The 16,022-nt window shown below is 38.6% G+C and overlaps 1 protein-coding gene across 1 annotated transcript; it reads left to right on the top strand.

The window, feature by feature from the left end:
- The first annotated feature begins 210 nt into the window (after window positions 1-210).
- RTCA (RNA 3'-terminal phosphate cyclase) lies at window positions 211-8,605 on the top strand. The gene is made up of 11 exons (XM_054834509.1): window positions 211-475; window positions 581-681; window positions 1,647-1,790; window positions 2,907-3,030; window positions 3,484-3,542; window positions 4,020-4,161; window positions 5,319-5,443; window positions 5,580-5,638; window positions 6,275-6,369; window positions 7,540-7,644; window positions 7,987-8,605. The coding sequence occupies exons 1-11, from the start codon at window positions 431-433 to the stop codon at window positions 8,083-8,085; spliced, it is 1,098 nt and encodes a 365-aa protein (XP_054690484.1). The 5' UTR covers window positions 211-430; the 3' UTR covers window positions 8,086-8,605.
- The last annotated feature ends 7,417 nt before the right edge of the window (window positions 8,606-16,022 follow it).

Genomic DNA, 16,022 nt, shown 5'->3' with positions numbered 1-16,022 from the left:
TTGGCCGTAGCCTCGGGACAAGGGAAAGGCATCGCCTCCTCCGGGACGCCAAGCCGCCGCAACTCTGCCCTGTGCCGGGACGTCGTCGTTAACGCGGGGAGAAGGAAGCTCTCCCCGCCCGCTACGCGGCCCCCCGGGCGCTGGGACCCGGTGGCTGCTCCTCACGCAGCGGAGCCGCCCTAGCCAACCCCCGCGGGCGGGCGGGGAGGTGGCTCCGCTCTGCGCCTGCTCCAGCGCCGCCGCCCGGCCCAGGCACCGGCACGTTGCGGCGCCGCCGCCACCGGAGCGCATCTTAGGCGTGCTTCCCTTGCCAAGCGTTCGCGGCCCCGGGGGGCTGCTTTGCCGCGGGCTCGCCGTCTGCAGGGCCCCCCCGGGATCCTGTCGGCACGGCAGGGGCCTCCGCGAGAGATCGCTCCGCTCACCGCCGGGCATGGACGCGGACAGGGTGGAGATAGACGGCGGGATCATGGAGGGGGTGAGCACCAGCGGCGCGCTGGCCTTGCCTTACCTCGGCCCAGGCAGCGGTGACGGGCGGGTGGGAAGTGCCGTAGCGCCTGGCGAACGCCGTTTCTCTGTGCAGGGCGGGCAGATCTTGCGAGTGTCCACGGCCCTGAGCTGCCTGCTGGGCCTGCCGCTGCGGGTGCGCCGGATTCGCGCCGGGAGGAGCCAGCCTGGCCTCAGGTAACGGCCCTTCCTTCCCACGTCCGCTCGCCCGGGATCTGTCCCGGTGCGCGGTGGTCTCCGGGCGCGTTCAGCGGGGTCACGTTACAGCGTTGTGAGGCCCTCCCGGGCCGGGGGCGTAGCCGTGCGAACGCCTTGCCTTGCCTTGCTTTTGTCTTCCAAGAACAAACCTCATGTATTTCCATTGCTTTTAGAGGGCCTTTTTATCAGAAAATCCTGCCTGTGGCTCACTTAATGGAAGGACTGAGTGCGGAGGAAAACCAAGGTGTGAAGGGGCAGTCCGCGGTCTCCCGGCGGGAGGGTTCGGAGCCCTCCGCCCGGCCCTCAGCGCAGTGCCCGGCCCCGCCGGCTGGCAGGGCAGGTGAAGGGCGCTGCCCCTGTCGCCACCTGTCAGGCACCACAGGCTTACAGAGCTCTCGAAAATATATTCAAACGTGCTAAGCAGACTGCACGGTATGAAACATGAAATACAGTTGAGGTCATGTAATGCCTCAGCAAAACATGATTCACCGAGCATATAGTGTTATGAACAGTTTGTTTCTGTCCTGTTTAAACAAATGGAAATGCGAGCACAGCAAGATGTAGCAAAACTGTTAGCTGTCTGGTGGCTCAGGCAACCAGTTACTGGCTTGGCTCCAGTTCAGCATTGCCATCGTTATCCCATTGCAGTTTTGTCCGAGCATTTATTACATCAGGACAAGTGAATGCTCCTGCATCTCATCTGTCTGTCTGGACTCATTCTTATGGAAAACACACCAGAATCCTGCAAATTCCAGAATGGCCTGAATGCTGCTGCTTTGGCTCCTGTGAACTCGGAAGTACTGTAGGAACCAGATCGAGTTTCTCATCCCTGTTTGAGCTGAAATTTGCAGTTGTATTTATTAGCTGATGTTTAGTAGTTCTTTTAATGTAACACAAGTATCTAGTCTACTTGCACTTATCTAACTTTGTACTGTCGCTCCAAGGCCTCAGCATCTGTCTGGATTGGAGATCATTCGAGATCTATGTGAGGGGAAGCTGGAAGGCGGAGAAATTGGCTCAACAGAAATAACCTTCACTCCTGGGAAGATCAAAGGTGGAGCCCACATAGCAGATACAAAAACAGCAGGGTATGTCTTTGTACAGGGATAATGACTGACCAGTAACTGCTCTTAACTGCTTTTGGTAACTTTAGAATTATGACAGAAGATGTTTTGGCAACTTTAAAATTAACCCAAAAGAGCGGGGAGAAAAAGAACGTTAATACATGGGTAATGAGCCAAAATCTGTACTGCCTGAGCCAGATACACGTGACCAAAGAACCTTTAGTGTAGGCAGGATATGTATGAATAAAGTACATGTGAGTGTAATAGTTTTAAAATTATAATTGATATATAAGTTGAACACTTGATTATTGTTAGGCAAAAAATAGCTGACCATGTTTTTAAAACTTTATCTGTTATTTTCTCCCATTAGTACATTACATATCACGTCAAATGCATCAAATTAGATAAGTATCTCAAGTCCATGACATCTGAATTAATCCTTACCATATAATAAAGTAAATTTTGAGTACAATATGGGATACTAGTCTTTTGGAATGGGGAACATCATCTATCCACGGTTCTTTGTGCCTGTGTTTCTTCTGTCCTATATTTCTGCATTGGGTCCTTTGTCTTGGAATCTGTTGCAAAGCCAAGTAAATGGGTTTAGCTATGGAAGGCTGGTGTAAACAGTTTGGACACATAAGCCAGGTTAGGCATAAATTAAAGTTTCCTTTAAGTTAAGAGAAATATTTTTCTGAGATGCAATAGTATAAACAACCAAGCTGACGCCTTTTACTTAACACATAAAGGTTTGAGTAAGCAACAATGCAGCAGAATTAGTAATTAATCACAAGCAAAAAAAATTAAATTGCTGCCTAAGCCTTTTCCGCTTTTATAATCTGCTAGCTAAATCTACAGTTTTCACAGTCCTATCACTGTACTACATTACTTTTATTTCAAACAGGAATATTAAAGACACAATTATTGTGAAACAAAAACCTTCATATTTAGCCTTGCTAAGGACATGAAATTTTAAATTTGTGGGTTTTAAGACTAATAAATTTACTTTATAGATAATGTTCAAAATCAAATACTTACATAAATGCTCTTGAAAGTCATTTGCCTTTGATGTGTAATGATTCTATGCAATTCTATGGATTATGACTGCATGACATTTGAGTATCTTATAATTGCTTTTAGGAGTGTGTGTCTACTGATGCAGGTAGCAATGCCTTGTGTGCTGTTTGCTGCTTCCCCATCAGAACTTCATTTAAAAGGTGGGACTAATGCTGAGATGGCTCCTCAGATAGACTACACAGTCATGGTAGGGAAAAATTTCTTCAGCTTGGTGCATCTTTCACACATATATATGCAATGTAACTGCTGTACTTCTGTTGCTCTTACTGCAAGTTTATTTGTAATTATGGAATTGGGCATGGGAATATAACACTATTAGTGTACTGTATGTAGAGAGCAATCAGTGTTTCATGGAATTCCCTGAAACAGCAACTAGTCTGTTTGCTTTTAATTACTAAAGAAATTTTTATTTAAAATGTATTCTTTATTCTACACGTGTCATTCAGAATGAAGTATGAGGAATGTCAAAGCAGCTGTATGGATGAGACTTTTTTTTAATAATGTAACTGAAATTTTTGTGTTGACCTTTTTTCTTTTTCTTTTTCTTTTTTTTTTTTTTTTGGAAGACTGCATAAGATAGTGAGAAATTATAAATGCAAAATAGATTCACAATGTAATTTTATATATACTTGTTTTTCAGGTTTTCAAGCCAATAGTTGAAAAGTTCAATTTCACATTTAATTGTGACATAAAAAAGAGGTGAGTTATGGAGACGTGGCAGAGGCAGGCCTTACTGAACTGGTGTATGAGCACAGAGGCGCACACACACACAAGGTGCCCTCAATCAAGCTAAGGGATGAATTTATAATACATGAACTAACCTGCATTAGCTTGCCCCCGTGTGTACTGTCACCATATGATGAATGGGGTATGGTTCTTTCCTGTCTTTTTTTCATTACTGAGTCTTCAGCTGCTGTTTAGTGTTTCCTAAGGGCTACCCCTGAGGGAAGCTTTTTCTGAGATGCCAGTTATGTTGGTGTTAGGTAGTTAATAAGATGTGTGTTATGAGGTGATACTGTTAGGGAACCTAATTCTATTATACAGATTTCTAAGGCACACATCAAGAAAATTCATATGTACAGTAACAGAGAACTTAAAAATGTATAATTAAATACATGAAGAGCTTTCTTGCTCTTTTCTTGGTTTCTTTATCATCTGATTACTGTTTCTAAATAGGGGCTACTATCCTCAGGGAGGTGGTGAAGTTGTAGTCCAGATGTCACCAGTCAAAGAGTTGAGCCCAATAAATTTAACAGAACGTGGCACAGTGACAAAGATACATGGAAGAGCATTTGTTGCAGGAGCACTGCCTATAAAAGTAAGTGCTGATAATAGCTCTGGTAGTATCCAACTTCATGTATCTGTATAAAATTGCATGTAATCTGCTTAACTTACCTCTATTTTTCCTGGATGCAGTCTTTCACATACAAACTAAGTAGCCTTATTAAATGGTTTCAATTATTCAGGCCATATAATAGAATTCTGGACATTTTAAAATGTGTATATTGCATAGCAATATGGTAGCAGCTAAAACAGGAAATGAGAAGAGTATGCTTGATACCCTTCAGGTGACTGTTCAAAAGTCTTTAGCATATATTGAGGGTATCACATCTGATTTACTTATTGCTCATATTTACGTGGATTATTTTAAATCTGAAATCATGGTTCATAGATTTATGGGTAAACTATGGTGCACTGTAATAGGCAGAGGTCAGACCACATCAAATTTTTCAACCATTGCTAAGGGTATTAGGCAGAACAAATTAAGAGTTGGTTTAGCCAAAGATAAAACAGAGAGAAATTTACTCTGTTGTACCCCCTTCTTTCTGTTATTCCTGTCCTGTCTGTGTTTACACAGAGAATGAGTGGTGGGATCTCCTTAATGCTCCTTCTCACACGCAGGCTAGGAATTAGTAGAGGAAGTGAGAGGAGAAACTGAGTTACTTTTGGAAGAGCTGAGAATTGCTGGTTTTGGTCTTAAAATCTCCAAACCTATGAATATTGGCTATGATTGGATCACAAGGATGGGATAAGCTTCATCTGCCCCCACCTGCCTGTGATTTAAAATTGTTGGTTTATATATTATGTCTTAATATATCCTGGAGATAATAATTGTGGGGTAGTTTATGGGGTTTTTTTAATACTATAATGTCTTGAGATAATCAAGACTAAAATCAAATCTTTCCCTATGAATGGAGAAAAGTTCTTTAATTTGTATTGATATTGAAGCTTCTACATACATCACTATAATTGTCATTTGTTCAGCATTTAATGTTATCTTAATTTTGTGTGAAAATTCTAGGAAGAGATGATGTTTAGTGCTTGTTTGTAGGGGGTTTATAACAATCCTTTGTTTTCCTAGTTAATAAAGTAGCCCCTTTATTCAGGGATTCACTATAATAATTAGAATTATGATGAAGAAGTATTGGTATAGTTACATAATTTCATTAATGTTTTTACCTCTTATCTTGTTAGCTGGCAAAAGACATGGCAGCAGCAGCAGTGAGATGCATCAGAAAAGAAATCAGAGATCTTTACATTAACATTCAGCCTGTTCGAGAACCTGATGATCAAGCCTTTGGGACTGGAAGTGGAATAATGTAAGATAAGCTGAAACTTTCTATTGATACCTGTAACCTTGCTGGTTGATTAGCTAGATCTTGACTAAATATCTGATAAATAAAGTATAAGGTGAGTGATTTTGTTCTTAATATTGATTCTGTTTTTTCTGTTCAGCGTTGTTGCAGAGACTTCAACGGGTTGTTTGTTAGCTGGGTCATCACTTGGCAAGAGAGGTAAGAGTTACATGAAGTATACCTCTTTTGGATTTAAGATAATGTACTATTAACAAATAGGAATCTGAAGTATAATCTATTCAAAGATCTGATGGTTTGAGTGTTGCATTTTTAAATGAATGTTGTTTAGTAATAAAGAACAGTAGAAATAAGCAGATTTTAAAGGTAGTAAATGGAATCTTACACTTTGTACTAAGCTGCATCTGCATAGTGACAAAATTTAGAAAATTATTAAACTCATCTTTTATCAGAATGGATTGTTGAGGATCACTGAGTTGAAAATGTTTCTGGACTTTAAGAACATACAGTCTTTGTGGTTTACCTGTGAAGTTTTTGTTCATCAGTGAATCTAGATGTGTATCGATATTAAAAGGAATAGAAGTGATTTTGGTTTTAAATGGTTTGAATAAAATGTTTCTCTGACTAAGTGGGGCTGCTTTCTTTCCACTTCTTAGTAAGTACGAACTATATGTCATCATAAGATGGGAGGGTTTGTTTAAGCAGACATTTGAGGCAAGAGCATGGAAATAAGGTGTAAAAAGTTGATTGTTTCTTGATTCTCTTTTTTTCCTTCTGTATTTTTCAAATGTTAAATAATAATTGGCAGCATCCTAATCTCCTGGATTTCTCTGTTAGGAAAGAATTCTGACAAGGTTGGCATTGAAGCAGCTGAGATACTGCTTAGGAATCTTAAACATGGTGGAACTGTGGATGATTCTCTGCAAGACCAAGTAAGGTTCCTGTATGTGTTTACATGAAGTTGAAGTAGAAAGAACATGCATGTATGTATCACTTGTAAATAATATAAATCTGAACAGCGGAAAGAATGAAATGTAGATTTCAAAGTTAGACTGTATCTCTCCAGGTAGGCGTGGCTTTACATAATTATTTGATAACTAGAAGTCTTAGGAGGTTTCCAGGTGCAGTCACAACATTACTAGGATTAGCAAATTACATACAGTTCTTTGGAACCACAGATGCTCCTGGCTTTGCACCAACACCCTTAAATTTTCCCTTCCTGTAAATCTTAGTAGGTATGGAAGAAAGAGGTAGGAATTTGCTTCTGTTTGGCACTGCATGTAGTGGAGTAAAAATAGCTCCCTGGTAACACATTAAGAATGATACTAGGTGAAGCTATTAGAGAACAGAATATCTAGGAGGTGCTCCTGTTTGTCTTGCTCACCTAATTTCATTTGAGAATGAAGCGCCTCCACTATCTTATTTTCAATAACGCAACTTGATAGGAATCTTGGGCTGTTATAGATGAGATGATGTTACCTCTTAGCTGTAAACACCTGGCCACACATTACTATTATGTAGTAAAATAGGAGGTATTTAGGTCTTGGACTTATCCTACTTTTTCCAAAGCATGCACAGTACAATTGGTGGAAATGTGCTATAGCTAGGTTCAGTGTGTATGGGAACTGCTTAGAGTTGTATCATGTTTTACAGAGTACTTGTCATGGTGATGTTAGTAAATCAAATCAGATTTTTTTAAATATCTGTTTGGCAAATATGTTGTCAGAAAGTGTTAGAATTAAAAAACCTCTTCCTGATTTTTTCTTTCCATAAAGGTAATCTATCAATTTGGAGTCTGACATGACTTTGGGGAATTTCGGTGTGCGAGGGTGGGAGAGAGCAAAGTTAAATGTAGTAACAGGAATTCAGTGGCAAACTCCAGCGTGGAAAAGTAGCAGCCCTTCTGTAATAGGCATTACAGTAATTTCCAAGCTTCTCGAGCCTTGGATCACTCTTAACACTCAGCATCATGAACTTCTATGAAACTGGACAGATCACATTTTTACATCTACAGACATTTTGATTGTTTTTCCTTCCTTTTTTTTTATCAATAAGTTCCTAGGATCTGAAGAGTTACTCAATAATTACCTCTCCTCTTTCAGCTCATCATTTTTATGGCGCTAGCAAAGGGGGTGTCTAGAGTGAAAAGTGGGCCAATTACACTTCATACTCAAACGGCTATACACTTTGCAGAGCAGCTAACAAAGGTGAGTCCAAAAGTTCAGGAAGTTTTACCTATCGGTTGAATTAGGCAGCGTACAGTTTAGCAGGCCTTGTGAACTGAACTTGATCATGGAGGACAAGCATTGATAAAACAATTGCTACAATATTTATATGGGAGTTCACCTGTAGAAAGTGAACATACTTAAGAGTTAAATGCCTTTAGAATGGTTAGATGCGTTTACCACCTTTATTTAAATGTTTTTCAATGAAATCAGTCAAAGCTGTAATATACATAGACACATGGCAGTATTGGGCATCAGATATTGAATATTTAAACTTATGTATGTTATAGCTTAATTAGTGATATACTTCTAATCCTGTTTTAGGCCAAATTTACTGTGACAAAATCGGAGGAGGAAGATCCCAGTGAAGACAGCTACATCATTGAGTGCCAAGGAATGGGGATGATAAACCCAAACCTATAGGGTTAAAAAAAAGAAAAGCAGCAAGCTGACAAAAGCAAAACTCAACATACCTCAGCGATGTATTGCATGTGAACAGGAGGAGCTTTCTGTCACATCTGAGTGATTTAACTTCAAGGATGATGTCGAGTTTTTCCTTGGTGTGCTGAGAATCTGTGGTGTGAAAAATGGAAACTTTTCTTTTTTTCTTTTTTTTTTTCGTTTTTTTTTCACTATTAGCAGCAAAATGAGTACAGACAGGACAGCAAATAGAATACACTGTATGTATCTGAGATCATCAATTAGAAGCTTTGAAAATTCAGGTTCACCAAAGTAGAAAATAACTATTCCAGTTTTGAATAAAATACTGATACGTTCTTTCCCCTTTACAAAATATAAGTTTTATTCTTTGGGAACCTTTATGTTATGAGGTATGTGGAATGAAGTGCACCATCAAATCTGTATCGCTGTTCTTCCTTATCCATTTTGCTTAAATTGTGCGTGAGGAAATAATAAAGCAATATCACCATATGAAAGCCTGGCATATGTATTTGCTGTTATTTCAGCAGGTTGTGTTATTGGGAGATGGATACAAGGTAACTCTTTTTCTCCAATACTGGGAATGGTCTGAAGGGGGCAGCAGCTACCTGCTGAAGTGCGTTTGTAGCACTGGCGTTGAAGACCACCTGTCTGAATTAGCGGTCTGTGCTGATAAAGATTTTCAGCATTTCCTTTTGAAGAACTCTGTATTTTTCAAAAAACAATTGAAAGAAAGCCCCCAAAGAGTTGTTGTCTCTGCTTAAGAAAACAAGCTCTTCTAAAGCACATTTGAATGCATCTTTACTTGTTTCCACAATTCAAAATATTAATTTACTTGACTAATTTAACTTCTAATGGAGAGATTCCTGTTCAAGGGATGGCTGGGTGTAATTTAATTCGACCTCCTGATCAAAGGACCACTAACTTAGAAGTTATATGGGATTGATTAGAGCCTTGTCCAGTCAGATTTTGAAAATTTTTGAAGATGGGGGTTCTACATTTTTTCTGGGCACCTTCACCACAAGCTAAACCACTCCCAGAACTGATATTTAACGTGAGCAGGCAAAAGGGTCAGGTTTTTCGTTTGTTTAGGTTTTGTGGGTGTTTGTTTGTTTGTTTCTTAAGCTGGGAGACTGCTTCTTAAATGGAAGTTACTTCTTGCTACAGGAAACATATTGGGAAGGTGAGCTTAGCAATATACCAGTTCTTCATTATTTCTTCAGAAGTAAATATGGCAGAAGAAAATGATATAGTCAGTTCTACCTTACTCAGATTATTTCTGGTAGGTGGGAAATACTCAGGTTGCTCTGGCAGCTGAGAACAAGAAAGCTTCAGTAAGCCCTAGAATGAAGATGATAAAACCAAAATTTTATTACAAGTAGTTATATATCCTTGCTGAAAATTAATACAGAAAAGCATATTGAATACAGTTTGTAACCTACATTGTTAAAGTATTCCTTTTTGTTACCTTTGAAGTTCAATTGTTGGATTCTCTGTAATTGAATATCTTTTTACCAATATCCAATCAAGCAACTTTCACAGAGTACATGCAATTAGATTTATTTTTTATTATGCAATTCCAACATTTATAGAAATTATGCTCCTCGAAAGAATAAAATTTACATTCGTTGTACTGTTATTCAAAGTAAGCCAACATTGTATACATCTTTATAAATTAAACTAATGCCTTCCCTATAGGTTTTAAAATCTCTAGCGAGTGCCTTACACACCTGGTCGCCTTACCTTGTAATCACTGCTTCACTTTAGCAATCAAATAAGAATGACCCACTTTCTTGCCTAATAGATTCTTTGTGGACTGTAAGCATACTTAGATGTTAATACCTGGATGGTTTAAAGACTAAATAAATCAGCATAACTAGCTCCTGTCATGTTAAGAAAACCTTATGAATAAAAGCACAGCTAAATTAAATCATTTAGATTTAGGCAGACTTTTATATATTTGTGCACATATACATACTGCATTATGTATGAAAAGTAGGATAAGCTTGAGCATGATTTTATATCTGGTCTCAAATGCTGGTTGGAGAACCTTTTCATAGCTTTTTCATAGCTTTTTGCTCCTGAAAAACTATGCCAGTTTGCACACCTGACATGTCTGCAGTACTACAAAAATTTTTCCCACATTCACAAATGCCCAAGGCTGTCTTGGAACAATTACAGCAAAAAAGAAGAGGTAGTGAAATCTTGAGAGAACTATTTCACATTAGCATTTCTAGCTCTATCCAACACTTCCTGAAATCAGGTCTATCTAACTAAAATGTTTTTGAAATAATTTAAAAATGTGCAGGTTTTGTTTCTAAGGAAAATTAAAAAAAATCAAGAAAACAAAATTCAATTGAACAAAAATTCCCATTCAAATTTGAAATGCAATTCCTGCCTTCCAAACAGACATGCAAAAGCATATAAATGCTTAGGCAACATATTTAACAAAGATTAACAAAACCCAGGTTACCAGAAAAACCTCATCTTAGTAAATGTACAACCAATAGCAGCTCAGTAATACTGGCAACTATTACTGCCCCTCCCCACTCTCCATAAGCCTGTTGTAGGGAGCAGATGGTCATTAATAACTGGCAGTCCCTGGTACCTTCCTTGCAGGCCCGTTCAAGTGTCCAGCCCCCTCGTCCTGTGGCATGGCCACTGGGCCACTAGTAGACGGATGAGGAGGATGGTGCGCTGGCCCTTCCTTCCTCGCCTCTGTCATTGCAAGGGCTGTCCCCTTATGCCATCCCTGCAGTGCCTCCTGGCTTGAAGGAACCTGGTCCTCATTTGATCAAGCTATACATGCAACCTTTTTCTCCTTGGGGGTTAGAAAAATCTCTAGATGGGAGACACCCACAAGAGAATGTACTCTTCAATAGGATTAAATTCCCAAAACAACTTTTACTCCCTGCTGTACAGGCAGACACACGTACATACACACAGAATTTTATTACCCAGGCCCAATTCACATCCTGTCACCTTGTGGTGACCTCTTACAAGGAAATGTTTAGCATAATTCCTGTTCTTTTTCTATATACAATAATTAATTAGTCTTCATTACATATATACTTGAACAAATTTTAACTGAAGTAATAAAATTCATAAAAGTAATTTGGGACTACTAGTATTATTCATATTCTACCAAGTTGTTATTTTTCCTTTTCAGTGGAATTCTGCATCATACAACTTAAATCCTCCAGGTTTACATTTACTTTCAATTCACTTAGATTTTAAATCTGCAAGTCAAAACATGAGCTGCAGATCCTGTTACATCACACTCCTACATTGCACGTGCTGTATGTACTTAAGCTTAAATTTTACAGCATAATTAATTCTTAAAATTAATGCAGTATGTGCAAATTAGTTGTTGGTAGTTAGTGGTGTAACTTTTCTTTTTTTAAACTTCCTGCCCTTTTTAAATATTAACTAATAATTACAGTGCATTACTTGAAGCTTTTTGACTTTCATTTATATCCATTTACAATCATATCATTTTTAGTGATAAGGTTGGATTAAATCACTTGTGGGAATATATTAACCTTTTGTTCAGGAAGAGATGAGACATTGCTTCCACCTGCTCTACAAATATACACTGGGTTTTCTTATGTTAATCAGGCACATTTGAATCTTATATAAAAACCTCAGTGTGGGTGTATAGATACAACTAGGATGCTTACATTTAATACTGCTCAAACAAGTAGTGGCGATGACTCACAAGTTCTATATACCAAGGAAATGGAATTAATCCTCTCAAACCGTGTGTCCCTAGTGTACTTCCATGAGAGAGAACTGTGTTTGGATGAATGTGATGATCAGAGAAAGGCACTGCACTGAGATATGCGGGGACTGAAGTCTCAAGACAAATAATACGGGCATTATATGCAGTCAGTTAGTTACAAAAAGTTCCCCAGGAAATACTGCACTCTGCATCTGACTGAACTCTGTTACTCTCAAACATAGTACCTTTGAACCTTTGCTCCTCTCATGCCCTTAAATCTACTTCAGCTGGTAACTCTTCTGAGCCTAAGTGTCTCATTCTGGTCACTAAGTATTAGTAAAACATCTACTATTTTCTAGACCTTGTTGAGAATACTGATCCAGTTTTGGGCCCCTCCATACAAGTAAGACAGCAATGGTCAAGCTGGTCTGGGGTTGGAGCCCTGTGCAGAGAGGCTGAGGGAAGGGGCCTTGCTCGGCCTGGGGAAGGGGTGGATTTGGGCACCTACCAGCAACCTGCCAGTGCCTGCGAGGACATTATGGAAGAGATGGAGCCAGGCCCTTCGTGCGGGTGCACAGTGGGAGGGCGAAAGGCAGCAGAGGTAAGCTGAAACAAGAGAGGCTCAGGCTGGACAAAGTCCTGACCAACCTAGCCTGAGCTCATGGCTGACCCTGCATTGAGCAGGAGTTCGGACCAGAGCCCTCCTGCAGTCCCTTCCCACCTCAATTACCCTATGATCCTCAGTGCACTATCTGGCAACTAATGATCATCTAAACGTAGTGTGGAAGAATTCTCTAAAATATTCCAGCACAGGTTATTTGTAACTGACATTGTTAAAATGAGCCATAGGTTAAATAAAACATTATACCAAAAAAAGGTGCATATAGGGAAAAAAATGCCAAATTAAATTCTTTATAATGGAAATAATGGAGTTTTTTTAGAATTAGAGCTACATCTTCTTGAATTAAAAACAAGTGAATGCAAACACAGAGATTCAATCTGTTGGTAATTGGAGAGAATGGGAAGTATTATCACTATCTAAAAATCAAGTAAGATAGGTAATCTGGAAAGTGCTTCCCTAATATTTGACTGCAGAAAAGTCTGTAAAAACTGAGGAGAACAAGTGGGAACACAGTCTTGTGTAAACTTAGGCAGAACCAGAATTTTTCCTTTAATCCCAGGTTTACTAGTGCATGGAAGACCAAAGTTCAAGGCTTAGGAAACCTACTCGTAAGTCTACTTCAAAGGTAAAAGCTTTTATAGAGTACACATATGGAGAAGCTCACACTACAGGCTGTGTGATTTTGAGTTTTTTACCACCCAGCTGCCTCTTAGGTGTTTCACAGCCTCTGCCCAGGAGGCTTTCTGTCCAATGCTTCCAAATCCAATACCATAATCCCATAATGATAGGATATTTGCTAGAACAAGTAACTCTGATTTGAAAATCCCATTTTCAAATAATAATGGAATCTTTTTCTTCACATACAGGTATTTTAGGATGAAATTTAAGACAAATTTTCTGCCACACCATGCAAGTTTTCAAAGATCAATAAAAAGAACAAATCTTGTTAGCTCAGAAAACACCCCAAATTATTTCTCTTTCTCTCCTTCCAAATACATTTGTCTAGCTACTTAAGACTTCCATTACCAGATGAATGACTCCCATGTAAAAAGACAATTTGTGAAACAGTTTAATGATTTTTCCACATGGAAACTTCTCTATAAACATGCACTGCACTGTTCTAGTTTATACAACTCCAATTGACCTGAAGTTTACACAACTTTTGTAATCCAGGAATGCACTAGTAGATCATATGTTTTCTCAGCCATTAACGCCTGTAGTATCTGAACAAAGTCAGGCTTATTTTAATCTCAGACTTCTTTCCTATACTGGTATTCCATTTCATTAAAAAAAAAAGTGGCAAATAAAGCATTTTCTTTTTATCAGGATGGGGTCTTACACAAAAAGCCTGTGCAGACTAAGACAAATTCCAACATACTGTATTTTAGAAACAGTGGTCAAGACTTTGCTGTTATAATACAACAGCAAACCTTTGGTTATAATATGATGAAACCATGACTAAGGGAATTTACATTTGTATAACTGAAGATGGAATTTGGGCTATATGCATAAATGAAAAAGATTATCAGATTACAGTATTTGGCAAAGAAAGGAGGGGAGAGTAAGCAGTGTCTAAACAGCATTTCCATCACTTTTTTTCTACCACCATCCCTCCAAACTTAGCTACAGACTACTCTGATTTTGAATTAAACTTTGCTGTAATGACTTGCTAGTGAGTACTCCATAGCAAATTAATCATGCTCACTCATCTTTCAGCTATGCAAATCTACCAATTATATTGCTTTTTACAAAAGTTAGTCCTCTCTTCCCTAGACCCCTTTCCCAAGATTTCTTAGATTTTTCCTTTCTACCTGATGAAGAATAGGTTAAAAGCTAGGTGCTCTAGATTTTTTTTTTAGATGTGAGTGTAAAGAAAGATTCTCAATTTATAGCGATTAAATTCACGGAATATCCAAGTAAGTCAAAGAAGTTACTCTGAAGTAGCACTGGAAAGCACTGGCCCCGACTGAACAGGGAATATCAACACGTGCTGACAAACCTTAGATAGCCTCAGTGGGCTCGTCATCAGAAATGAGGATAAGCACATGGCCCCCTTATGTTTAAGTGATTTGGTGGTGCTGTATAAATATCTCTTATCAGAACAAGATTGCTAGCATTCTCTTCATTTTCATAATCAAATTATCAGATGTAAAACTAAAGGAAGACTCTGCGAGTTAAGCTGAACTGTTTGAGCTCAAAATAGGACTTAAAAATTAATTACTTTCCATAAAGCCCAGCAAATCTTGGGCCTTCTATCCATTCAAACCTTTTATCTTTTTATTACCCCCCACATCATAACTCTGGACTGTAAACTTCAGCTCCTCAGCTTTACCAGTGATTTTGCTACACACAATTGACTTCTCAACTGAAACATTCTTAATAGTACCACTAATTGTTTTTTTCTCTTTCCATTCCAAAATGTAAAAGTCTCTGGTCTCAAAAGCCTTTGAAAATAACTTTTAATTCTATATTTTTTCTTTCTCTGTTTTTCAGTGTTAAAAAAGGAACAATTCCAAAAAACCTAAAAAATCAGTCTAAGCTGCTGCTTTTGCTGGAGGGCTAAGAAAAGACCTATACAGCTAATTGATGAAAATATTCAAATGTGCTGATTTCTTTCACCTTATTAATTACAACTGGATCAAAATTTGTTTATGGACTGCTGGATCAAAATTTTAAAAGCAACTAACTGATTTAGAAGTTTATATTTTTCAATAAGACAGGTCCTGCTTCCTGGTAAAGTAAAGAATACTTACAAACCTGCACAAAGTCTTATTTCCAAAAGTGGCTACTTGCCCTCCCACTGAAGTTTACAATTGTTGCAGTGTGCTCAGCTCCTCTGAAGCTGAGGACTTATTTAAGTTTTCTTTGCTTCTTTTTTTCTTTTTTTTTTTTAAATCAGTTGTAAAACCTGCACAGCTGAAGACAAATTTTATTAGTAATCATGAAATAAAATATTTAGAATGGGTTAATATAGTCCAAAAAAGCCATATACAGAACAAAAAGACTTTATATATTAACCCTTCATACTTGCAGAAAGGAATTAAGGTAACTGAATCAATGATAACCATCATCAGAGAGAAAAGGTTAATGGGATGTTGAACTAACTTGCTTTTAACATTTTTTAGTCAGTCAGCACAAGTAATTTTGAAACTGTGCTTTTAGGCAGATTTGTTTGCTTCCGTCTTAGAAGATGGTGACCTCCAGAATCACAAGATTTATGTTCTCTGACTGCAAGCCAGATTCCTGTATCCTGTTTATTATTTAATACATGCTGTGTAAACCAAGCACAATTCAAATGCTTTGCCACTCAATCAAGAGTCAAGCCCTAGCCCACATTTAAATGGAATTTAGATATGTGTTTTATCCAATGATTATTTAATGATCCTGAAATACAACCAATTAAACCTCCTTCCATATGAACGCCCCAGCCACTCTGGTTATCATGCAAGAAAAGGGGAGAGTGTCTCTCCCACAGCAAACTGGACAGCTAGTGATTGCTGCAGTTTGGAGGGAAAACTATTTAAATCCTTTCTGGCAGAGGAAGAAGTTAAACCTGGATCTCTTAGGTCCTGGATGATG

Source organism: Grus americana, chromosome 8, assembly GCF_028858705.1.
Source record: "Grus americana isolate bGruAme1 chromosome 8, bGruAme1.mat, whole genome shotgun sequence".
Classification (NCBI taxonomy): domain Eukaryota; kingdom Metazoa; phylum Chordata; class Aves; order Gruiformes; family Gruidae; genus Grus; species Grus americana.
This window is presented reverse-complemented; position numbering and strand designations above follow the sequence as displayed.

Excerpts from the sequence above, each read along its gene's own strand:
- RTCA (XM_054834509.1), top strand. The coding sequence starts at position 431 with ATGGACGCGGACAGGGTGGAGATAGACGGCGGGATCATGGAGGGG. Across the intron at positions 682-1,646 it reads AGGAGCCAGCCTGGCCTCAG|GCCTCAGCATCTGTCTGGAT; the intron begins GTAACGGCCCTT and ends TGTCGCTCCAAG. Across the intron at positions 1,791-2,906 it reads GCAGATACAAAAACAGCAGG|GAGTGTGTGTCTACTGATGC; the intron begins GTATGTCTTTGT and ends AATTGCTTTTAG.